General features: G+C 41.7%; 2 protein-coding genes across 3 annotated transcripts; one reads left to right on the plus strand and one right to left on the minus strand.

The window, feature by feature from the left end:
• The first annotated feature begins 5,291 nt into the window (after nucleotides 1–5,291).
• EFCAB10 (EF-hand calcium binding domain 10) lies at nucleotides 5,292–6,975 on the plus strand. Of its 2 annotated transcripts, XR_007888849.1 has the most exons (5): nucleotides 5,292–5,426; nucleotides 5,579–5,743; nucleotides 5,980–6,064; nucleotides 6,459–6,515; nucleotides 6,615–6,975. XR_007888849.1 is itself a non-coding variant. In XM_051613143.1 (4 exons), the coding sequence occupies exons 1-4, from the start codon at nucleotides 5,327–5,329 to the stop codon at nucleotides 6,646–6,648; spliced, it is 384 nt and encodes a 127-aa protein (XP_051469103.1). In that variant the 5' UTR covers nucleotides 5,292–5,326; the 3' UTR covers nucleotides 6,649–6,975. The 2 variants fall into 2 exon arrangements, 1 of the variants encoding a protein (XP_051469103.1); XM_051613143.1 differs by lacking the exon at nucleotides 6,459–6,515.
• Nucleotides 6,976–7,935: 960 nt separating this feature from the next.
• On the minus strand, nucleotides 7,936–18,591 carry RINT1 (RAD50 interactor 1). The gene is made up of 14 exons (XM_051613107.1): nucleotides 18,495–18,591; nucleotides 17,914–18,109; nucleotides 17,548–17,789; nucleotides 17,205–17,378; nucleotides 16,975–17,124; nucleotides 15,729–15,885; nucleotides 13,805–13,915; nucleotides 13,387–13,612; nucleotides 12,641–12,778; nucleotides 11,725–11,924; nucleotides 10,025–10,239; nucleotides 9,198–9,378; nucleotides 8,991–9,109; nucleotides 7,936–8,175 (listed from the first exon to the last, which is right to left on the minus strand). The coding sequence occupies exons 1-14, from the start codon at nucleotides 18,500–18,502 to the stop codon at nucleotides 7,959–7,961; spliced, it is 2,334 nt and encodes a 777-aa protein (XP_051469067.1). The 5' UTR covers nucleotides 18,503–18,591; the 3' UTR covers nucleotides 7,936–7,958.
• Nucleotides 18,592–19,931: the final 1,340 nt, after the last annotated feature.

Consider the following 19,931-nt stretch of genomic DNA (forward strand, 5'->3'; position numbering starts at 1 on the left):
GGTAAGGACACCAGTAGTGATTTGAGATGGTATAAAACATTTAACTGCCCCTTTGCAGATTTCCCAGACTTGGAGGATTTAGCTCTAAAATTGAGTTTGGATTTGATTAACTTGGAGCAGTTGCTAACATGGTTGAGGTGACACCACAAGAACCTAGGTTTTCAGAAAAGTTGTCTAGCATGAACAAAGTACATTTACGAAATGCTACAGGTATCCAGGGCCTGTTGGTGTAAATACAGTGATGGCCTGATGAACTCAGGAGTGCAACCCTCCTCTGTTGGGGACCCCAGAACTGGACACAGTACTCCAAGTGAGGTCTCAGGACAGCAAATGGGGAACTATTGCAACTATTTGCCTTCCTGTGTATTTAGTTTTCTCTCATAACCAGCTGGGGGAGGTTGTGGTGTCTTTTTGAGGGTGATTTTTGGGGTTTTTTTTATCTTACCTTGAGTTACTCTTTGTTAATTCTCTGTATTTGGACCATATAGCCTGAATGGTAATACCAAGATCCTGGACTTGCTGTGTCATTATCAAAGAGTCACCTAGAAGGTGTAGAAAACTGTTTTTCACTTGTGTTATTTTACAGAGTGCTTCCAAGGCCTACAGCTTCACACCCTGAGCACGGATGCTTCCCAAGAAAGAAAACATTCAAAGGGAAATGCTCCATTTGTGCTCCTTAAACTAGAACAAGCCAAGTGCATGTTTGTTCCTGGAGTATGAAGCAGACTCTGTGTTGGGCCTTCCAATCCTAATAGACAATTCTCTAATGCCTCTTCTACTTTGTCCCTAGCATATTACTGGACTGTTCACTCCCATGACTTCCACTATTGACCTTCCAATCCCAAACTCCTTTAATCTGCAGTTAAATGCCAATGAAGACTGAAAGATAGTAGCTTCTCCATCTCGAGTGCCTGTCCAGGGCCTTTGGGCCTAGTCAAGCCTTCAAAAATCCCTTCTGAGGTTGCCAAGAAAGGAAAAGAGTAAAATAAACTGAAGCACAAAGTGAGTGGGTGAACACCATAATGACCCTCTGGCTCCAAATCACCACTTACCCTCAGGGGCACATAATAGCAGCCTACCAGTACCTATGAGAAGGTCACTAGATCAGGGCTGGGTCTTCAGTGTTGCATGGTGGGAGCAACATCAGTTGACATAAGGGAGGTTCACACTGGATACAAGGAGAAACCTTCTGGCCACAGAGACTGTCAAGTGTCAGAACAAGAAGGTGCAACCTCCAACTTCCAAGATTTTCAAACCCAAACTGGATAAAGTTCTGAGCACCCTGGTCAGACCTCAGAGCTCTTTTGAGCAGAAAGCTGGACTATAGACCTTCTGTCCTATGATCCAAGTATGAAGAAAGTAATAATGATGATTAAGGACTCATCTCGTAGCGTCATTTTCTTGTAAGTGCTCCCTTGGTTCTCAGGGTATTTTCCTCATACCAAACTTCTTCATTGCTTTGTCTTTGTTATTCATTAACTAGTTTTTTTGATAGCTAATTCCCACTTAAGAGGTGGTGACACTCAAGACCTTTTCATTGGAGCTCACTGGTATTTTTCAGATGTCCCCGAGATATACCACACAGTTTCCTTTTAATCACTTTACAGGCTTTGCTTCGAAGACAGCATAGGACAAAGCAGAGAAACTACTGTCCACTCTAACAAGTCTTGTCTTTTTACATTCACAGAACCAAGCACTTCAGATATTCTCCAAGAATGTTACTCTTTTGATGAATCATTAACATCGTTACCCTAGGGATGGCTGTGTGACAGACAAGATGGCATTATTTTCTAAATCTGCTCTTCCAGTAAACAGTGCGTTCTCTGTTACAGCAAATGTGCTGTTGCAGCTTATATGAAGAACCTGCCTGTTCTTGACATGTGGGAAACCATCTACATTAACATTGAGCTTCACCAAATATTGATGCATTCAGAAAAAATTCAGGCTGTGGCAGGTCAGAGAAACTAAGGCAACGGAGCTGAATCTCCAATCTCCACCACTGTGTTGTAGGGTGAACTTGCTCTACAGGTACTGCTAGAATAAAAGCATCTGTGGTCGTAAGAGCTATAAGCTCAGGGTCACACTTAGACAAATATACTATCTATGATAGAGAATGAAGGCTCCTGCTAAGTATCTTCTTTTTTCCCCTTTGCCTTCAGAAGCCCCACTGTAGTTCTAGGAAATCAATTTCTTTGTTTTTTTAGTCAATTGAGAAGTGGCCAGTTCTGTAAGAGAGCTAAGTTTCCTGATAATAAATAGCCTTTTTTTTGTAAACTATTTTTACTTCTCTTTGGCCTGGAAACAGTACCTAGAAGCATTTTTCTAATTCCTTATATTTAATTTTTCTCAGTATATGATTTCTGATGACAAGTTTAGTCTTTATTTTGCAGTTGACTGCAAAAAACCCCATTCACTGCTTAGCCTTAAAACTGCAGGCTCTTGTTCTTGTGGAGAGGACTGGGATGGCAACACAGTGGAGGCACAAGTGATCCAGGTTACTTCTGTACTACATGATGATTTCTTGACAGAAGTGCTCAACAAGCAGGGTCTGGCTATGCCAGACATGCTACTCACATATAAGGAAGGGCTGGCAGCAAACACCGACATGGGTGGCAGCCTTGGCAGCAGTGACTATGAGATAGCAAAGCTTAAGATTCTGAGGAAAGAAGGCCAGAGTGGCTGAATAGGAACTCCTGACTATACAGACTGTGGAAGCAAGGATGGGATACCCTGCAGGAATACAGAAATGCTGTCTAGGCATGCTGAAGCAGAACCAGAGCTCAGCTGGAGTTGGAATTAGTAAAGGATGTGAGGGGTCCTTTCTGTATATTAACATGGAAAGAAGGCTAAGGAAAACGTGGGCCCCACCACTGCACCCTTCCACTGTGTACACTCAAGGACTTCCAAGATACAGGTGCGTTCCTTGCCAGGGGATTTTACACTGTACATTTATAAGGGTGTATAAGGAGCAGCTACAAAAATGGCAGGACCCAATCTCTACAGCTCCACCCCATGCTCCCTAGCACAGTGCTTTCTAGTGTCCACACTGAGGAGGAGCAGAGGCAGGCAGAGCACTAAAGGAGCTGCTGCTCAGCATACCCACAGTCAGCGTACTACAGACCGGGCCACCTTTCCCCAGCAGCCCTTACTGCTCCTGCCTCTTCCCACAGCCCTAGACTTCAGTTTTCTAGCACTCCCGTTTGGAAGAACACATCCATCTGCCTGTTTTCCTCAGCAAGACAAACACTTGTTCTGCAACCAGTTTCATATCTGACCTGCAGTTCCTGTTTCTCTTCGTTACAACCCTTAAGACTCTTGGCAGTCTATTTGCTTCTATGTAATTAGATAAAAGACTGCAGTTACTAATGACATTGTGCAAAAGGCTCAGCTTCTGTCATAACAGGTATTAAGTCTTTCAACCAAATTTAATTTTAAATAGCCAGGAAGCTTTAAACAAATGAAAACAGATTTGCTCCTTGAGTTCTTGATTAAAACTCAATTAGCAGCACCTCTATAACAGAACCAGAAAACTTTCAGATATTTGTCAAATCCTGTTTTTCTCTTATAATAGTCCATGTGAGCTTCTCACAAATTGTCCTGAACGCTCATACTTTTCAGACTCATATATACAGCTAATACTTTCATCATATGAACTGAGGATAGGAATTTATTATTTAAATAATAAAGCCATGATTCACTATCAGAAGATTTTTTTCTCAAGGAAATAAATTGTGCTTTCTTAACAGTGAAGTAGAATTAAAAATATATTTCTAGATCTAAATCAAAATGGGGTTTGCTCTGCTTAGTGAATTTTTAACCATTCTTCAGAGAAACACACTTCAATCTGTAATTTCTGTGTTTATTCTTCAAATTTCAGCCTTCAACATATGTATTTCATACTGGTTACCTTTGTTGACCACTGAAGGAGAAGCTTTCTTTGCTAAGTGGCTTACCTACCTTTCTCTCCAGTCTTTAATTTCTTCTTTCCTTTCCAGTCAATCATCTTCCTACCCTTAGGTTCTCAGTTTCACAAGTTTCTCTTCTGCTGACCAGCTCAGATTTGTGATTCTACTGCTCTGCCCTTCAGTCTACACTTTCTCCCATTGCTCTTATTTAGGAAACAAAACTTTGCTAGTGCTTTGCAAATGCTATTGAAAGGCACAGAACAGACAAAGGCAGGAATGGGTTCAGTAACTATGAACTGTATTCCTTAGAAACAGGAATGTTCCATCATTGCCAGGTGGCTGCAAAGGGAGCCATTAATGATTATGAATCTACAGTTCCTCTGGCCCTAATTAAAACTTGGAGCAAGTAACATTTCCAGTTTAAAATGCTAAAGAACACAGCTGGAACACAGCTGTACAGTCTGTGATTTGGGATGCTGCCTTTCTCCCATTCTAAGGAAAAAAAAATAATAAAAAAAGGTGAATTCTATTAATGTCCTGTGATATTTTAGTTTTAGCAAACAGTTAGATATAGATACTGCTGGACTTTTCACTGGAATAGTGTTTTTTTTTCCTTTGTTATACACTCATTTATCAGTCTGTTTTTATTTGATGGTAGGTGGTTGTAGATTTCAGTGGGACACTTCCATTTAATTATCTTCTGCTCACACTAAAGAAAAAAATACACAATAAAAAAAGTTCTTCTGACGTCCCTTCTCCGCACAGGCTGCGCTGCGAACCTCAGGAATGATTTAAACCCGTTACCTTTCCTGCTCCTGGCGGCCGGTCGCGGATTTCGCCCGTCGCGCCAGCACCGGGAGCGCTGGAGCGGGTTCCCCGGGTGGCACCGGAACGCTTTGCTCTCCTCTCTCGCATTTACTGGGACTAACCCCTGCAGCAGGGGAGCCCAGCGCGGGGGCAGGGCTGCGGGGCTGCGGGGAGCGGCCCGGCAGGAGGGCTGAGGTGCCCTTTGCTCCTCCTCGAGCGTTCACGCGGCTGCCGAAAGGACGAGCAACCGGGCTCGGAAGCGATGGCTTTCTGCTCCCGCGCTAACGCCATGACCTCTAGCAAAACCAACTCTCGCCTCCCTCCTCCTGCCCGCTGGGGCAGGGGAGCCTCAGGAACCCACCCCCCGCCTGAGCCCCGAGCCGGGCCCCCGGCTCTCCCCGCAGCTGCTCCCGCGGCCTCGCCCCTTGTGTTCGCTGCCCTGGGGCCTCCCCTGCTCCCCGCCCCCCTCAGCCGCGCACCGGCAGCCGCGGGCCTCGCCCTTCCCGCGCCGCGCCGGGGACCGTTAACGGGCCGGGATGGGGGAAGGGCCGGGGCCGTTAACGGCCGGTCTGGGGGAAGGGCCGCGGCGGGGCGGGGCCTGCCGGCAGGGCGGGATGGCGGCGGGCGAGCAGCAGTGCCGCGAGTACCTGCAGCGCCACCGGCTCCCCGAGCTGCTCCACCGCCTCGCCACCCTGGTCATCTACCAGCGGCCCGGTGCGGGGCCCCGCGGGCAGGGCAGGGCCGGGCAGGGCAGGGCCGGGCCCCGCCGCCAAAAGCAGAGCGGGGGGGGGTGGGGAGAGGGATTGTGCGGCCTTCGGGCAGTAGCTGAGGGCCCTGCTTCTGCGGGCGGTTTCCCTTCGTTGCAGAAAGCCCCCGCGAGTTCCTGATCCAGCTGCTGGAAAAGGTGAAGGCTGGAAGGCGAGCCGAGGGGGAGTACCCTGACCTGATGGACGAGGAGAACCTGGTGGCCATGTTCGGCCTGCTGGATGTCGTGGGCCGAGGCCACGTCACGGCAGCGCAGTACAGGGAAGGTGCGTCTCACCTGGGCAGCGTCTGCGCCCGTCGGGCGAGAATCGTGGCGGTAGATTCAAAGCTACGCACAGATGTGCTTCAAAAGTATCCGCACACCTGCCGATACACAGCCTGGAAAGTTAAATTACATCTGTGTCAGTTACGTGTTTTGACCTTTAATTATGTCTCGGTCACTATAAGATGTTCAATTAATCTTTCAAGACTTGCATAGGAAATGCTCTTTCTTTAACTGCAGCTCTTAAAACTTTGGGACTGAGCACTGAAGATCTGCAGCTTGAAGATGATGAGGTTATCACACTGGATGTATTCAAGGAAGAAGTGTAAGTTTAATTGAAATAGTTGTGGGTTGCTTTTTGGGGGGGATGGGAATTATATATGCACAAGAGATATTTTACTGAGTTGTTTTTGTTGTTTTTGTTTTTTGTTTTTTTTTACAAACCTATGTAATTAAAGGACTTGCTGGTTTAAGCTTAACCCCTTTACTTTACACTGCAAGATTTAAAAATGTCAATTGCTGCCTGACCTTGCTTGGCTTGCCGTAGCCTGAGCCAAACTTGGCATTTTCCTCCACCTTCTCAGTTGCAGGGTCCTCCCAAAACAGATCTCTCAGATTACCTACCCCTCAGGTCAGACACACCGTGGCCAGGTAGCCCAGGGGTTCAAATATTGAATTAGAAATGTAAAATAGCAAAGCTGTGTTGTCTTCTTTGCCAGACAGTAACACAGCTTATAGATGACACAAGCTGAGTTACAACATTTCCCATGGTCAAGGTAAGGTTCTAGGGGCAGTTTTTTGGTAATTTGCAATCACTGAAAGGTAAAAAGAACGAATTATCCTCACTAACTAGAATTCTTTTTTTTTTGTCTTAGGAAGAGAAAGATGCTGGAGAGCTGGGCTGAATAACAGTTTGACCAGTGGTCTGCTAAATATATTTAAATTAGGCATTTTGCTCAGTTCTTCTCCTGGTTTGTCAGCTGTAGATGGCTGATGTTAAGCAGTAGTCTCTTTTTCCCATTTTCCCAGCAATCTGCTGAAAATGGCAAATGGTAAGAACTTGCTTGTGTGTTACCTTTTGAGAATCACTTAATACAATTTTAAGAAGCAGAAATCTCTCTTACACAACTAAAGTAGTGTTTTGGACTTTCCTCCTTCCTTTTGTAGCTGGCTTACAGTAAGGAGTTGTTACTTTTTGGCTCATTACCAGTGAATAAAATTAACTTCAAGAGGTGAGCTGTTTCCTAAGTTGGTTTTGGTTTTTGGGCTCATTTGTTTTTTTAAAGAAGAGGGCAACTTCAACAAGTGATGACAAATGTCCACAGTTGAAGGAAGGTAGCACCTCCAAGCACAAGTGGGGAGGGATTTTTTTTTCAAGGGCTTGTAGTGAGAGGGCAAGAGGTAATGGATCAAAACTGGAAGAGGGGAGATTTAGGTTAGACATTGGGAGGAAATTCTTTAGTGTGAGGGTGGTGAGACCCTGGCCAAGGTTGCCCAGAGAAGTTGTGGCTGCCCTGTCCCTGGAAGTGTTCAAGGGCAGGCTGGATGGGGCTCTGAGCAACCTGGTTTAATGGGAGGTGTCATTGCCCATGCAGGGGGTTTGGAACTAGATTATCTTTAAGGTCCTTTCCAACCCAAACCATTTTATGATTCTATGAAAACATTATTTTCAAACTTGTAACATGAATTTTTTTAAGAAGAAACTTGGTAAAAAATTAGGCAAGACTGCAGTACAGCAAAGAAAACTATTTTGAATTAGTATGAATAAAGAGGATGCAGTGACACATTCCTTCTTTCTGTGTTCCGTATATACACAATTTAATACAGAACATCCATTATCTGGGATTTAAAAATCAGTGTTTAAGTGAAGGTGGAGCAGTGCATAGGGAAGAGTTGTCCATATTGTACAGAGGTTTATTTACACAGTAAATGCTCTGTACGCTGTAGGATGATGTTACAGCCCACAACACTCAGACACAAAGACAATTTTAGCTTCTAAATGCAGTGACAAGTTGGCTATGGAAAATATGATCTGTGCAGTTCAAAACCAAATCAGTAATTTTTTATATATTTTTTTTAAACTGCATACAATAAGGCCTAAGATTGGATTAAATCAGTTGTTCATCACAGCATTGTGAAAAAATAACCCAAGTACATTATAACATCTTTGCTTTGAAATAAATAATCTAAACCAAGTTATTAACCATTTCTGAAAGTCTTTATTTTCCTTTATTTGGCCAACTAGCTCTCAAATTGAGAAGAATCTCAACATCTTTTTGACTTAATTTATAAACTCCAAGTTCATTTAGTGCTGCTATTGCAGATGGCTGGTTTGGCTTGAACGTTGTTTCATTTCCTGAAGCTGACTGCAGGACATCCTTCAGAAGCAAGGCAGAGCCAACATTCAGGTTCAGGATAATGCAGGCTTCTTTTATGCTAGAGCAAAAAGTCACATGGATTAATATGGGAAGCACCCATGAGATACACTTAATTTTGTGCACACAGTGATTAACAAAAGTCCCTCCAACGACTTTTGAAAAGGATCTGAAGTATTGAACTGAAAAGTACTGCTTAGATTAAGGCAAACCATGTACTTGTTCTTACTGTCCAAGCCTTTTCCATTATGCATGCCCATTTCATAAACATCAGTATTTTGCCTCCCAGTGCTTGCCATGGCTTTTGCTTCCTAAGTTTCTGCAGTCATATTAAAAATACAGCATAGAACTTAACCTTAATCTGTCTAGCTTCCCCTAACTACATTTTCCCCTAAGATAATAAGGAACCTCTTACTCAGTGTATTTTAAGAGCACAATTTAGTAGACAGTTGCTAGAACCTTAACATTTTCCCTAATTAATACCATTATGGAGCAGATACCCTGTCCTTCTCCATTGTTTTTAGTCTAAATCCAACAGATACACATGTACCCATTATACATTATTTTTATGGTTCCTCTGTGCATCTGTTTCCTCTTACGCTGGGAATAACCTGTAAGTATGACTTACCTTTATAAAATAACCTTAAACCTGAACATGCCACACGAATATTCCAATTCTAAAATGCCAATATATGATCTTTTGTCTTCAAGTGTTCAAGACTGAACACCATGCTCAGTATTGATTTAAAAATATCCACATATTGTAAGTGTGGATCAAAACTAACAGTGAATACATCTTGGTGATACATAAACCACATGTATTCATCTGGACATTCACTTTTGAAATACAGATAGATCAGAACTTTGCCTACTTACTGCTTGAAGTAGTTTTCTGGTCTCTTGCAGTAGTGTGAAAATAAAGGGAACAGATTCCTACTCATGTCAAACTGGAGTTGTGCTGCTCCTCCTTCATTGAAATGATTTGCCATAATTATCTACAAACACAAAGAGGCGCATCTGCTGTTTAGGCCAGTCACTGTCACCCACATTGTACTGCATGAGTCACGTATTGCTGATACCTACTTCCTGATATATGTATAAATCCACTTTCTCTGCAAGCATTTGCCAGACAACTTTGAACAGAGAGTGACAGAGCTGCTGCTCCAGTTGCAGCAAGCGGTCCCGAAGGGTCAACAACATGGGGCAAGCTGTGCTTGATAAAGACATTACTGCTTGCTCTGCCTGAGATGGTAAAGACAGCCACCTGAAATACATTATTGCACTGAAGTCATTATAATAAAAGTATTCATATTACAACCACTTTAATTAAGATTACCCTTTTAAAAAAAATTCTTACCCCGTTCACAATGGGTCAGAGTTCTTCCCCATTTCAAATCTAAATAATCAGTCTATGTTTAAATTTCATTTAATATTAAACTCATGCTTTAGTTACAAATCTCTGAACGTGCCATTTGAAGACATCCCATCTAATCTAGAAAATCAACAAGTTCTTGTATTCCTTATATGAAGTGCTTCAGAAATTCTACTCAGGAGCAAACATTCAAGAAGCTCTATGAGTCTGTGAAGACAGATCAGTCATTAGAGGCCATTTTATATTACCTTTTCAATACTACAATGAAGAAAATAATTCTTGTTCAAATGAGACTGATCCAGAATTCTTCCTAGGGTTTTTAAGATGTGCCCACTAATTGTGGAACTACTTTAGAAAACACAGCATTAAAACAGTGTTGAAGTAAGCGTTATGAAAATTTTCCAAAACTTACAACCCTGTGCCATTCCTAATCAGGAAAATAATTTTGCCTATGAGCTATTCCTGCCTTTGTTTACCTCAGTATTTTTAACAGGAAATAATATTATAACATGGGGAGAAAGTAAACAGACAGAATCACCTCTCTTTTTTGTACAGTTTTGCTGCATCTTTGACCTCTCTGAAGACATGATCTACTTGACGAGTCAGCATGTCATGTTTCAGGCGTTCCAGAAGGTTGATCATTTCATCAAAGACAGAACTCTCCATCGAGGCCAGCTGCCCCAGCTGTAGTTTACTGACAGTGTTACTTTCTGCATGAACCTCCAGCTCAGCCTGCTGGAGCTGCAGGAAGAACTAGAGAAACAAAACCAGATCTCAGTACTACAAAAATTAATCTTAGTGTTTGAACCTTGATAGGCACAGTTCTAGAAAACACACTCCTGACACACTTTCAAACTTAACATTTTAAGATTTTAAAAACACTGTCTTATCTTTCCCCATGGTTCTGATTTAGTGAAAAAAAACCAACCAACCCATGGTAGTTTAATCCTAGAGATGGAAATGATACAGGTTCCAGGTACAACAGCAGAGCAGTAATGGGAATAGATCGAGAGAAATACTGAAAAGGTACTTGAAGATTGACAGCAGAATGCTTAAAAATACCCTGACTTTGACCTTTTTAATGTTTGCACAAGTAAGCTAGAATCTAAAATTGTAACTTCTTTTAGAAATAATTGTTCATTAAATCATAAATGTGCTGGCTGAAAACAGCAAGAAAATGGATTGAGTTTAATGAGCAGTGATGACTTGTCAGTTTTGGTTTTAAGGAGATCAAGACACTTGAGTAGAGGCAGCTGTACAGCATGAAGGCTGCTGTGCTATCGGGTCAAGATTATCCTCTGCTAGAGCCACAGCTTCCTGTGAAGACAAAATCAATTTGCAGGCTGCCCATCTCACACACAGTACCTATTTCTACAGACTTCATGTGTAACAGGTTTTTTGACCTTTTGTATCAGTAAGCATAGAAAAGCTGAAATGTTACAGAAGTGATGCTGCTGCCAGGCTATTATCATAGAATTGTTTGGGTTGGAAGGGACCTAAAGACCGTCTAGTTCCAACCCCCCTGCATGGGCAGGGACACCTCCCACTACACCAGGTTGCTCAAAGCCCCATCCAATCTGGCCTTGAACACTTCCAGAGAGGGGCATCCACAACCTCCTTGGGCAACCAGTGCCAGTGTTTCACCACCTTCACAGTGAACAAATTCTTCCTTATGTCTAGCCTACATCTACCCTCTTTCAGTTTAAAACCATTCCCTCTTGTCCTATCAGCTACTTTATAGCAAAATAGTTGCCAGTTACCAGCGGGTGGCTTTTCTGAGCAACACCTAAGGGTGTTGTGATGCAAATGGCCTGTGCTGAATGCCCTGATGCTGACCAGCCAGGGGAGCAGTTCAAGCAGCGTGCAAGGGCTACTGCACATGCTGCAACGTCAGTGCCGTAGCAGTGGCTCAGAAATCTCCAAAACCAACTCACTCCTTTATTTTTCAATGCAAAGCATATAAAGGAGACTACTTTTTTGCCTGTTCAGATTATTCCATCCCCCAGGCTCCCTTTGCATTTCCATATAAATTTTATAATTAATACAGCTTAGATCTCTCAAACAATAATCTGTCCTTATTTATACATCTTTTATTCAGTCTGAATTTACACCTAATTTTATTTTTTCAGTAATGAATTCTTCTGATAAACAGCACTGGAAATAAAGCATTTGTTATGAAATTAACTTCCAAAGTCCACTTTTAGTTTTGTTTTTTTTTTAAGTAAAATAATTACTTACTACATTGTCAGCCCAGTCTGCCAACACTGTTGCTATGTAGTTAACAGCATTGAGGATTGCACAGTATCGGAATCCTAAGGAAGCTCTAGTCTCTTCCTTCATTACTTGAGTCAATCGTATCCTGAAATCATCAACCAACTCCTTTTGTAGGCCCAGGAACTGTAGTTTTCTGGAATCTGTTGGAAGGTTCTTATACCTGTCTGAAAAGACATTAATAAAATGGTTTTCAATTTTCCAACACTGAAAAAAAGCTTTTTGAAAAGAAACATTATAGTTGTCTTAGTATACAGCCTTAAATGCCTGTAAGAACATCATATGGTATTTCAAACAGCTGACATATTTTGACTACGTCAGGGAAACTACTCAATGCAGAAGCTAAACACATAAAGAAACTACATTCTCCCCCCTCGTGATTCCACTAGCATTTTGTATTCACATGCTTTAAGGAATATGTGATTATACCACATTATCAAGTGTCACCCCTAAGGCGTCCAGAGTAAGATAAAGCCACTGAACAGGCAATTAAGTATCTTCTGAAAATGTACTTGCTCATATGTTCTGTTCCAAGAGAGCAGACGTCACTTAATGGCTTCTAAATTGCCAAGAGTCAAAAAGAATAGTAGGATTTTTTTATTACTGCATTGTAAACAATTTTATTATATTAACTATGAATGCATTTTAACATCCTAAATATCAAATGCATTTTTAAATTATTATTCTGTAAACATGTCTCCAGCTCAATATTATTCATGCTTGAGTTAGTGTCAGAAATACAAAATGAACAGGAAACATCACAACTTTACAACATTATTTGATGACTGCTATTGACAATGGATATTTGATAAGAAATCTGTTAAGCTAAAGTTTTTTTACTTTGCATTACAAGCAAAAGCAATGCCCATAGATTAATAATTACCTGTTATAACTAACAAGAGAGTCATAAAAGTTTCAGCACAGTCAGGGACTTTCATTTCATCGACATCAGTGATATCTTTGTACTGCGATACCCACGCAGCCTCTGATGAAAGCATTGAGTCCATTTTCTGAAGAGCAACTGAGATGCACAAAACTTGTACATTAAGTTTTTAACTAAAAAGAAAATATTCTAACAACACCCCCAAAAATATATATATATATAAGCATAAAAGCCTTCTCTCTACTAAGTTACATTTTACATTTTCAGGTTATAAAAACTACTAATGATGGGCTTCATACAAAACCAGCTTCAATTTATCTGCATTTGCCCTGCAGTAAACACCCATGTCAGTTGATTAGGGGGTTGGTTTTGGTTGTATCATAGTTGGCTTGCTCCATTCCTATATATTTATTCTTCATTTCTCAGAAGTCAGCACCTTTCCCTTATTTTCCATTTAAAGTCCATCCTTGTCTGCAAAAATGTAACATTTGCCTAAAAATAAACCTACTGGATTTCATACAACTTAGGGGCTAGAGTCCTACAAACTACAGAAGCACTATGATAGTCTGACTGACTTTTAGTCAAAATAATCAGAGTAAAAAAATGTGTGTCCTGTGTGTCATATGCAGTAGCCTTGTTCAAGTGACTTACCCTATTTGAGAAAGCTATTTGTGTAAGTATACACATACTTTTTTTCTTTCTGATTGTGAAATATAAAGGCCAGCAAAATCCATTGGAAGTCTTACATTTTTTTTCCACTGTTAGCCACCTTTGGAAGCAGGATTCCTCTGACAGAATGTGCATGCAACTGGGTAAGCTGCTGAGATAACCATGAACGCTGTATAACTCTCTCTCAAATAGAAGTACCTCATCCACAAGGTGACAAAAGAGTGTATCATCATATAACAGGCATGGGATATCAGCAGCCAGCTTCTCCAAAATCAGCATTACTAGAGCACGAGAGAATTCAAGCTTTTGAAAGAAAGAAGTGGAAAAAGAAATCAACATAGAAGTACTAACATGTGCAAACATGCACACAAACTGCTGCTAGGCTGAGTCAAGTCTCAGCACATACCTGGGGAAACCAGTGGAAGTGGGACTACACAAACACCTGTGAGACACTGACTTACACATTCAAGTACATAAAACCATGGAAGTGCTTACCCCGGCATTCACTGAAGATCCTGCCTTGTCCAGTATTGGCTGGATTTTGTCATCAAGAAACTTGGTGTGATTTCCAATCCACATAAGTACTTGTGTTAAATACCACTCAGGCTTATTTAAAATAGAAAATAAAAAATTATATGCTTCCAAACAACATATAAGTGCTACTAATATGTTAAGACTAACTTCTAAAAATATTAGTCTCTTCCTCTACCTTCTCCTGATTTCAGACCACACAAGTCTTCACCGTGTTTCACTTAGCTTTGATTTTCACAAAAACACTATCAAAGAAGTATTTCTTGATTTGAATTGTCCTAAATGCAGCAATTGCTCTGTTTCTTCTCAAGCAAAAGCTCCATTTTTATCTCCCCATTCTCTACTGCTTTCTCACTCATGAGCTGCACTTTTCTGCTTCATGTACTTCCTCCTGTTCTTCTGTGTAGCATTTATTTCTTGGTACTGCAAAAAGGATGCACTCCTGAAGAAAACTCTCCCCAGTAGCTGCATTGTTACTGTCATTATACACAACCTCAATCCCACCTTCTCTCTGGAAGTGAGGAATCTGTTGAATTCTTACTTCACATTTTAATGCCTTTAAACTTTTTCAGTTTCCATTCCTAAAAATATGGGCTACAGTTTTTTATTAACTTGCCTTTCAATATTGGTGCAAGTGGAAGCAGTTACCCTTTTCACTCCCAACACTGAAGAACCTTCTATTAAATTGCACTGATTCTCCCCATTTTGTGTGTTCGCTTCTCCTTTGTGTATTAATTCTCAGTTGTCTACTGAATTTCATCACAGTTGGGTTTTGCTTTTTGACACTCCCTTCCCAACTTGCCAAGATCATTGTGAACTCTGAGCCTGTCCTCTGAAATACTTGTAAATCCCTTCCAGGTTGATGTATTTCAAATATTTTACATGGCTATTTTCTTTATTCCATTATCCAAGTTATTATTTTAAAAAAACAACAACAAACCAAAATACCCAACTGAAATTTGAGCAAGGCCCTGTTGGAATCCTTCTGATTTGATGCTAGGATTACCTATAAACCTTTCTTTGTAAGTTTTTTTAGACAGTTGTTCACAAATTTCATCTCCTGAACATAACTTTCCCAATTGCCGATGAAATAATTTTGTTCATGTTTAAAGAACTTCTTCCCCACTGACATATAACATTATTTTTAAAAGCACTGTAGCAGCAACTACCAAGATTGCAGATGTTTACATTTACCCAAGGCTGTTAAGACAAGCACACAGACTTGTGCAACTGAACTGTCACAAAACAGCTCTCAAACTGTGCAGACGCATTACAGCACCATGAACACACCGAAACCTGTTTCAGTGAGAATTCTCAGATAAATGATAAAACCCTCAGTCTTTGAAGATAGCTCATACAAAAAGTGAGTTTCCAACTGGTAAACTGGACATCTCTTGTCACATGTCAATTAAAAAGTAAGCCAGAAAAATAATTATGTAACACTGCTTTTAGACTAATCACATTTTATATACTAACAGCAGAATCCAACATTTTCAGTCACATGGAGGTAGTGAATGAATGTTAAAAACCTAAGTCACAGCTTTGCACAGCCTTTGAGCTGAAGTAATAAGGATCGAGTAACAGGGAACTGTGCAAAACCATTTGTAAGGAGACAGAAGATATTAATCAAAACTTCTGACATTACGGGGGCCAGTCTAAGATTGTAGTAATGTTTTCTAAAGGATGTGGATATGGGAGAAATATGCCCTGGCCCAGAGAAAATCCTTGTGATTCTGAAGTCTCCAAGAGCTATCTTGATGCCTGTCCATACTTTGGTAGGCACAAGAACCCTAATTTCAGAAAGGAAGATTTCAGTAAAGCTACACAACACAGCAATCCATATGTTGCTTTAAAAAGCAATTTAAAAAAAAAGTGCTTTTGCCCATACCTTGTTTAAAACATTTGTTTGTTTGTTTCCAGTGAAATGATACTTGAATCTTTTCTGAAGAGGATTCAGCATGATCTGCATCGGAAGGATAATGGGTGGTGATGGGGGTAAAGAGTACTTTTCTGGCAACTGTTTAGGTGTGCTTAACAGTTCATCTCTAAGCATGACAGTCAAGGACAAATTTAAGCATTGAATTCTCCCAATATCATAATTTCAATACAATGGATTTCTAAAAAAAACATTTCTTAGTTCTGTCTCATTGGCTGAAGGCAGTATTAGGCAATCAATACAATTCCTCAAATATGAAGGATACTCAAAATATTTCGGCTTGTATAATATTTAATACAACTCAGACTGCTAAGGATTATTTATTTAGTGACAATACAAGTCATTTAAGTCAGTTTGATTTAGGAAACTCACAAAATAAATAAAACCCCACAACAGAAACCCACCATTATCAGTACCAAAGAAGGGCTGTCCAAGATACACACTTACTCCTATTTGTTAAAAGAGGATAAAAGACTCATGAGATTAGGAAACATGATTTCCTGTTCTCTGGTAACTGATTAAAGTGACCCAGTCAGCCAGACCAAAACTGTTACCAACTCAGGGCTGTGTAAAATGGCCTTGTATCTTCCCACTTTTTTGTTTTGTTTTGTTTTGTTTTTTTTAATCATAAAAACAGCCACAATCACGCCAGGAAAAACTGCTTGGTTGAGCTTTATCTGTGCTTTATTTACTTCACAAAAATAACCAGCAGAATGAGCATCAGTGCCTTCTGATTAACCTCAACAGCAGACTACTGTTGCTGCTCAACTGAAATCCCTCTGTAATCTCCTCTTTTTGCAAAGACTACTTCCAAGAGCTATCTTTAGCTTTCCCTCTTTTCCTTCTCGGATGGGACATATTAAAATCATTAAGGCTGATTTCAGATAAGGCTATGAAACAAAAAGGATTAACTGTGCAAAATAAAATACAATACACATCACCTTTTTTTTTTTTATTAACATGGGTAGCCTTGCTGAAGTGTGTAAAGCCTGATCCTTGTGAAACCTGAACCATCAGCTACCATGAGAGGGCTAGATCTGCTGTCCTGGAGTTACAATGTTTCTACTGCCAAAAGGACATTTTGGCACCTGGCATTTTTTAAACGGCAACAACAACAAAATCTAATGTTAATACAAACAAAACTATTTATTATTTGTATTAAAACAGGATTTGTATCAAACTCTATTTAAAAGGATACGAGGTTTGCAGTTTCAGAAGCTGACAAAACAACATCTCCAAATTGTTGTATACGTCAGGAGCACTGGCTGGGGCAGCAAGGCCAAATGTCTGAGATTGTGGTGGCCCCACAAAGGGCCAACGGAGCTGGGTCAGAACCTCTTCAAAATCACTAGGAGGCAAAACAAGCACTTGAGCACCAACATATGGTGCAGCACAAGGAGACCCAGGGAGTGGCAGCACAGCTCTTACCTTGACAATTTGTCCTTAAGAATCTTATGCCAGAATTTAACAGTGGATCTCACAAAAGCAAGAAGATGAGAACAAGATGACTCTTGAAGTTTAATATCCAGCTCTGCCATGAATGCTAGAGTGCTGGCTGCTTCTGGAACATTGTTGGTCATCAGATACTGCTGGATGCTATCACTATAAAACACAGGAGGTCAAGACCAAAACCTCATTAAAGATATGAGAAAAGGAATAATTTGTATATTGGAAAATTAAGATAAAAACTTCTCAAATCTAAAATACTTTAATGATGGGCCAAGCTAGGCTACCAGTCTCAGAACACACATACAGTACTTGGAAAGTTTACCTTAACTCCTCTATTCGTGAAACCCACTTAAGATAAGCCACGTGTCGTTCAAACTCTTCTATCTGACTAATTAGCACATCAAGATCCTCCATCAACGGCTGAGCCTTCAGTAAGTGGCTATTGATTGAAGCAGACAGAAGGGTTTCTTCCTCTAGAAGCTGATTCAGAGACTTTTTAGAATCTTCTGCATTCTTTAAGGCATTCTGAATTCTTTTGGGGACTTCTGATGAAACTGTAAGTACCTACATTCACAGAGAAGTATTAAGTCTGACATAAAAACACTGCACATATACATATATACACACACACACACTTAATTAGTCACAAAATGTATTCATAAGAAAAAAAACCAACAAACACGCTTACCTGTTCTTCTAATTGCTTTTTATTTTCAGATAGCTTATTAATAAGGTTGTCTAGCTTCCTCAGAGAATCATAGTCATTTCCAACTTCTCTTTCCACAAATTCGGAAACATAGTATGGGATATCACAGTGATCTAGGTCTCTAGTCACTTCTTTCTTTCTAACAGCAACAGTTGCCATATTTTCTTTCTCTGCAATACTGATTATATGATTTCTAATTAGTCACCATTAAGACAGCACAAGAAAATATTGATCTATTGAGGACACAAAGCTCCGTGAAAAACTGAGCAGTTCAGTTTAAATTGAAACTTAAAGAAGACATTAAGTAAATATACTGCTTTAAGTGAGATAATTTGCTGGACTAAATCTTAGGTGAGATATGATAAAACCTTGCTTACACATCCAGCTGGTGATTTATCACACATTAATTACTACAGAGAAAAACACCTGTTAAAGTCTTCCTTGCTCAAACTTGTGAACTTTACTAGAAATAGTTCAATATATATGACATTTAAAACTTAAAATGAAATGGTGGGAAAATATTTGTGTAAAATACAAAGGAAGATAACAATGTTTTGCTTTACCTTCTCATACAGTTTAGGATGTTCCAGAGATATTAACTGATGACAGACTTATTACTAGTAAAGTATCCACTCAGGTCTTGCAATGATTTGTAAGTAAAAGCATCAGTGAAATATCGTTTATAAGAAACTCCACACCATGTAAGAGAAGAGGCACCTGCCAATCCCCACATCTGGCAGCATCCAGTGAAAACCAGACCTGAAATTGAGAGGATGATCATGTACAGTGAAATAAAAAAAATGCAACAGTGACAAGTGTTTGGCCAGTTCAATTCTCAACCTTTTAGCACAGCTTTCAAAACAATATTTAAAAATTAAATACATACACTTGCACTTTACCTGCTGCAAGCTTTAATTAAGCAAAACCCCCAAACAGACAACAACAAAGAATATGAAAATGGTTAAACTGACAAGCTAAAGTTGGAGCAGCAACATTCTAGGAAGAACAAACTGGAAGAACTGCTGAGGAAGAAGCGAGCAAAGAAAACAGGGCAGTAAAACCCACTAGGCTGTCTGCAGCCGTGAAAACAAATACACCGCAGAATCCTGACCAAGCGGTGCTCTTTACAGAGGAAAGGATCAGGATACAGGCTGAGAGAGAAAGAGGGCACTGGGGAGCATCCACCAACTACCTCCCTGCGGAAGAGGCAGCTCGGCACCCACCTTCGCCAGAGGGCCAGGCCGTTTCAGGGAGGGTCAGAACGCTCTGCGGGCCCAGGGAAGGCGCTGCCCGAGACCCCCGGCCGCGCACGGCCCAGGCCGGGCGGCCGAACAGCCCCTTTCACCGCCCGCGGCCAACGCGCTCCCACCCAGGCTGGGCGGGGGCGGGCGGCGGGGCTCACACGGGGCCGGGAGGCCGCTCCCCGCTGGATTCCCGCCCGCCGGAGGGACCGGGACACGGACGGGCCCACGGACAAGGACCCGGGGCCCGCGCAGCCGCCGCCCCGCGCTGACAGGAGCGGGCGCCGCGCGCGACCCTGCCGCGTCACCAGCGCTGCGGGGTCACGTGGGCGGGGCGGGGCGCGTGCGCACTGACACGGGGTTGGGAAGCTGGGACCTGCCGCGGGGTTTGGGAAGCCGGGAGCTGCCGCGGGGTTTGGGAAGCTGGGACCTGCCGCGGGGTTTGGGAATCCGGGACGTGCCGCGGGGTTTGGGAATCCGGGACGTGCCGCGGGGTTTGGGAAGCTGGGACCTGCCGCGGGTTTGGGACCTGCCGCGGGGTTTGGGAATCCGGGACGTGCCGCGGGGTTTGGGAAGCTGGGACCTGCCGCGGGGTTTGGGAATCCGGGACCTGCCGCGGGGTTTGGGACCTGCCGCGGGGTTTGGGAATCCGGGACCTGCCGCGGGTTTGGGAATCCGGGACGTGCCGCGGGGTTTGGGAATCCGGGACGTGCCGCGGGGTTTGGGAATCCGGGACGTGCCGCGGGGTTTGGGAATCCG

The sequence above is a fragment of the Apus apus genome, chromosome 1, assembly GCF_020740795.1.
Source record: "Apus apus isolate bApuApu2 chromosome 1, bApuApu2.pri.cur, whole genome shotgun sequence".
NCBI lineage: Eukaryota > Metazoa > Chordata > Aves > Apodiformes > Apodidae > Apus > Apus apus.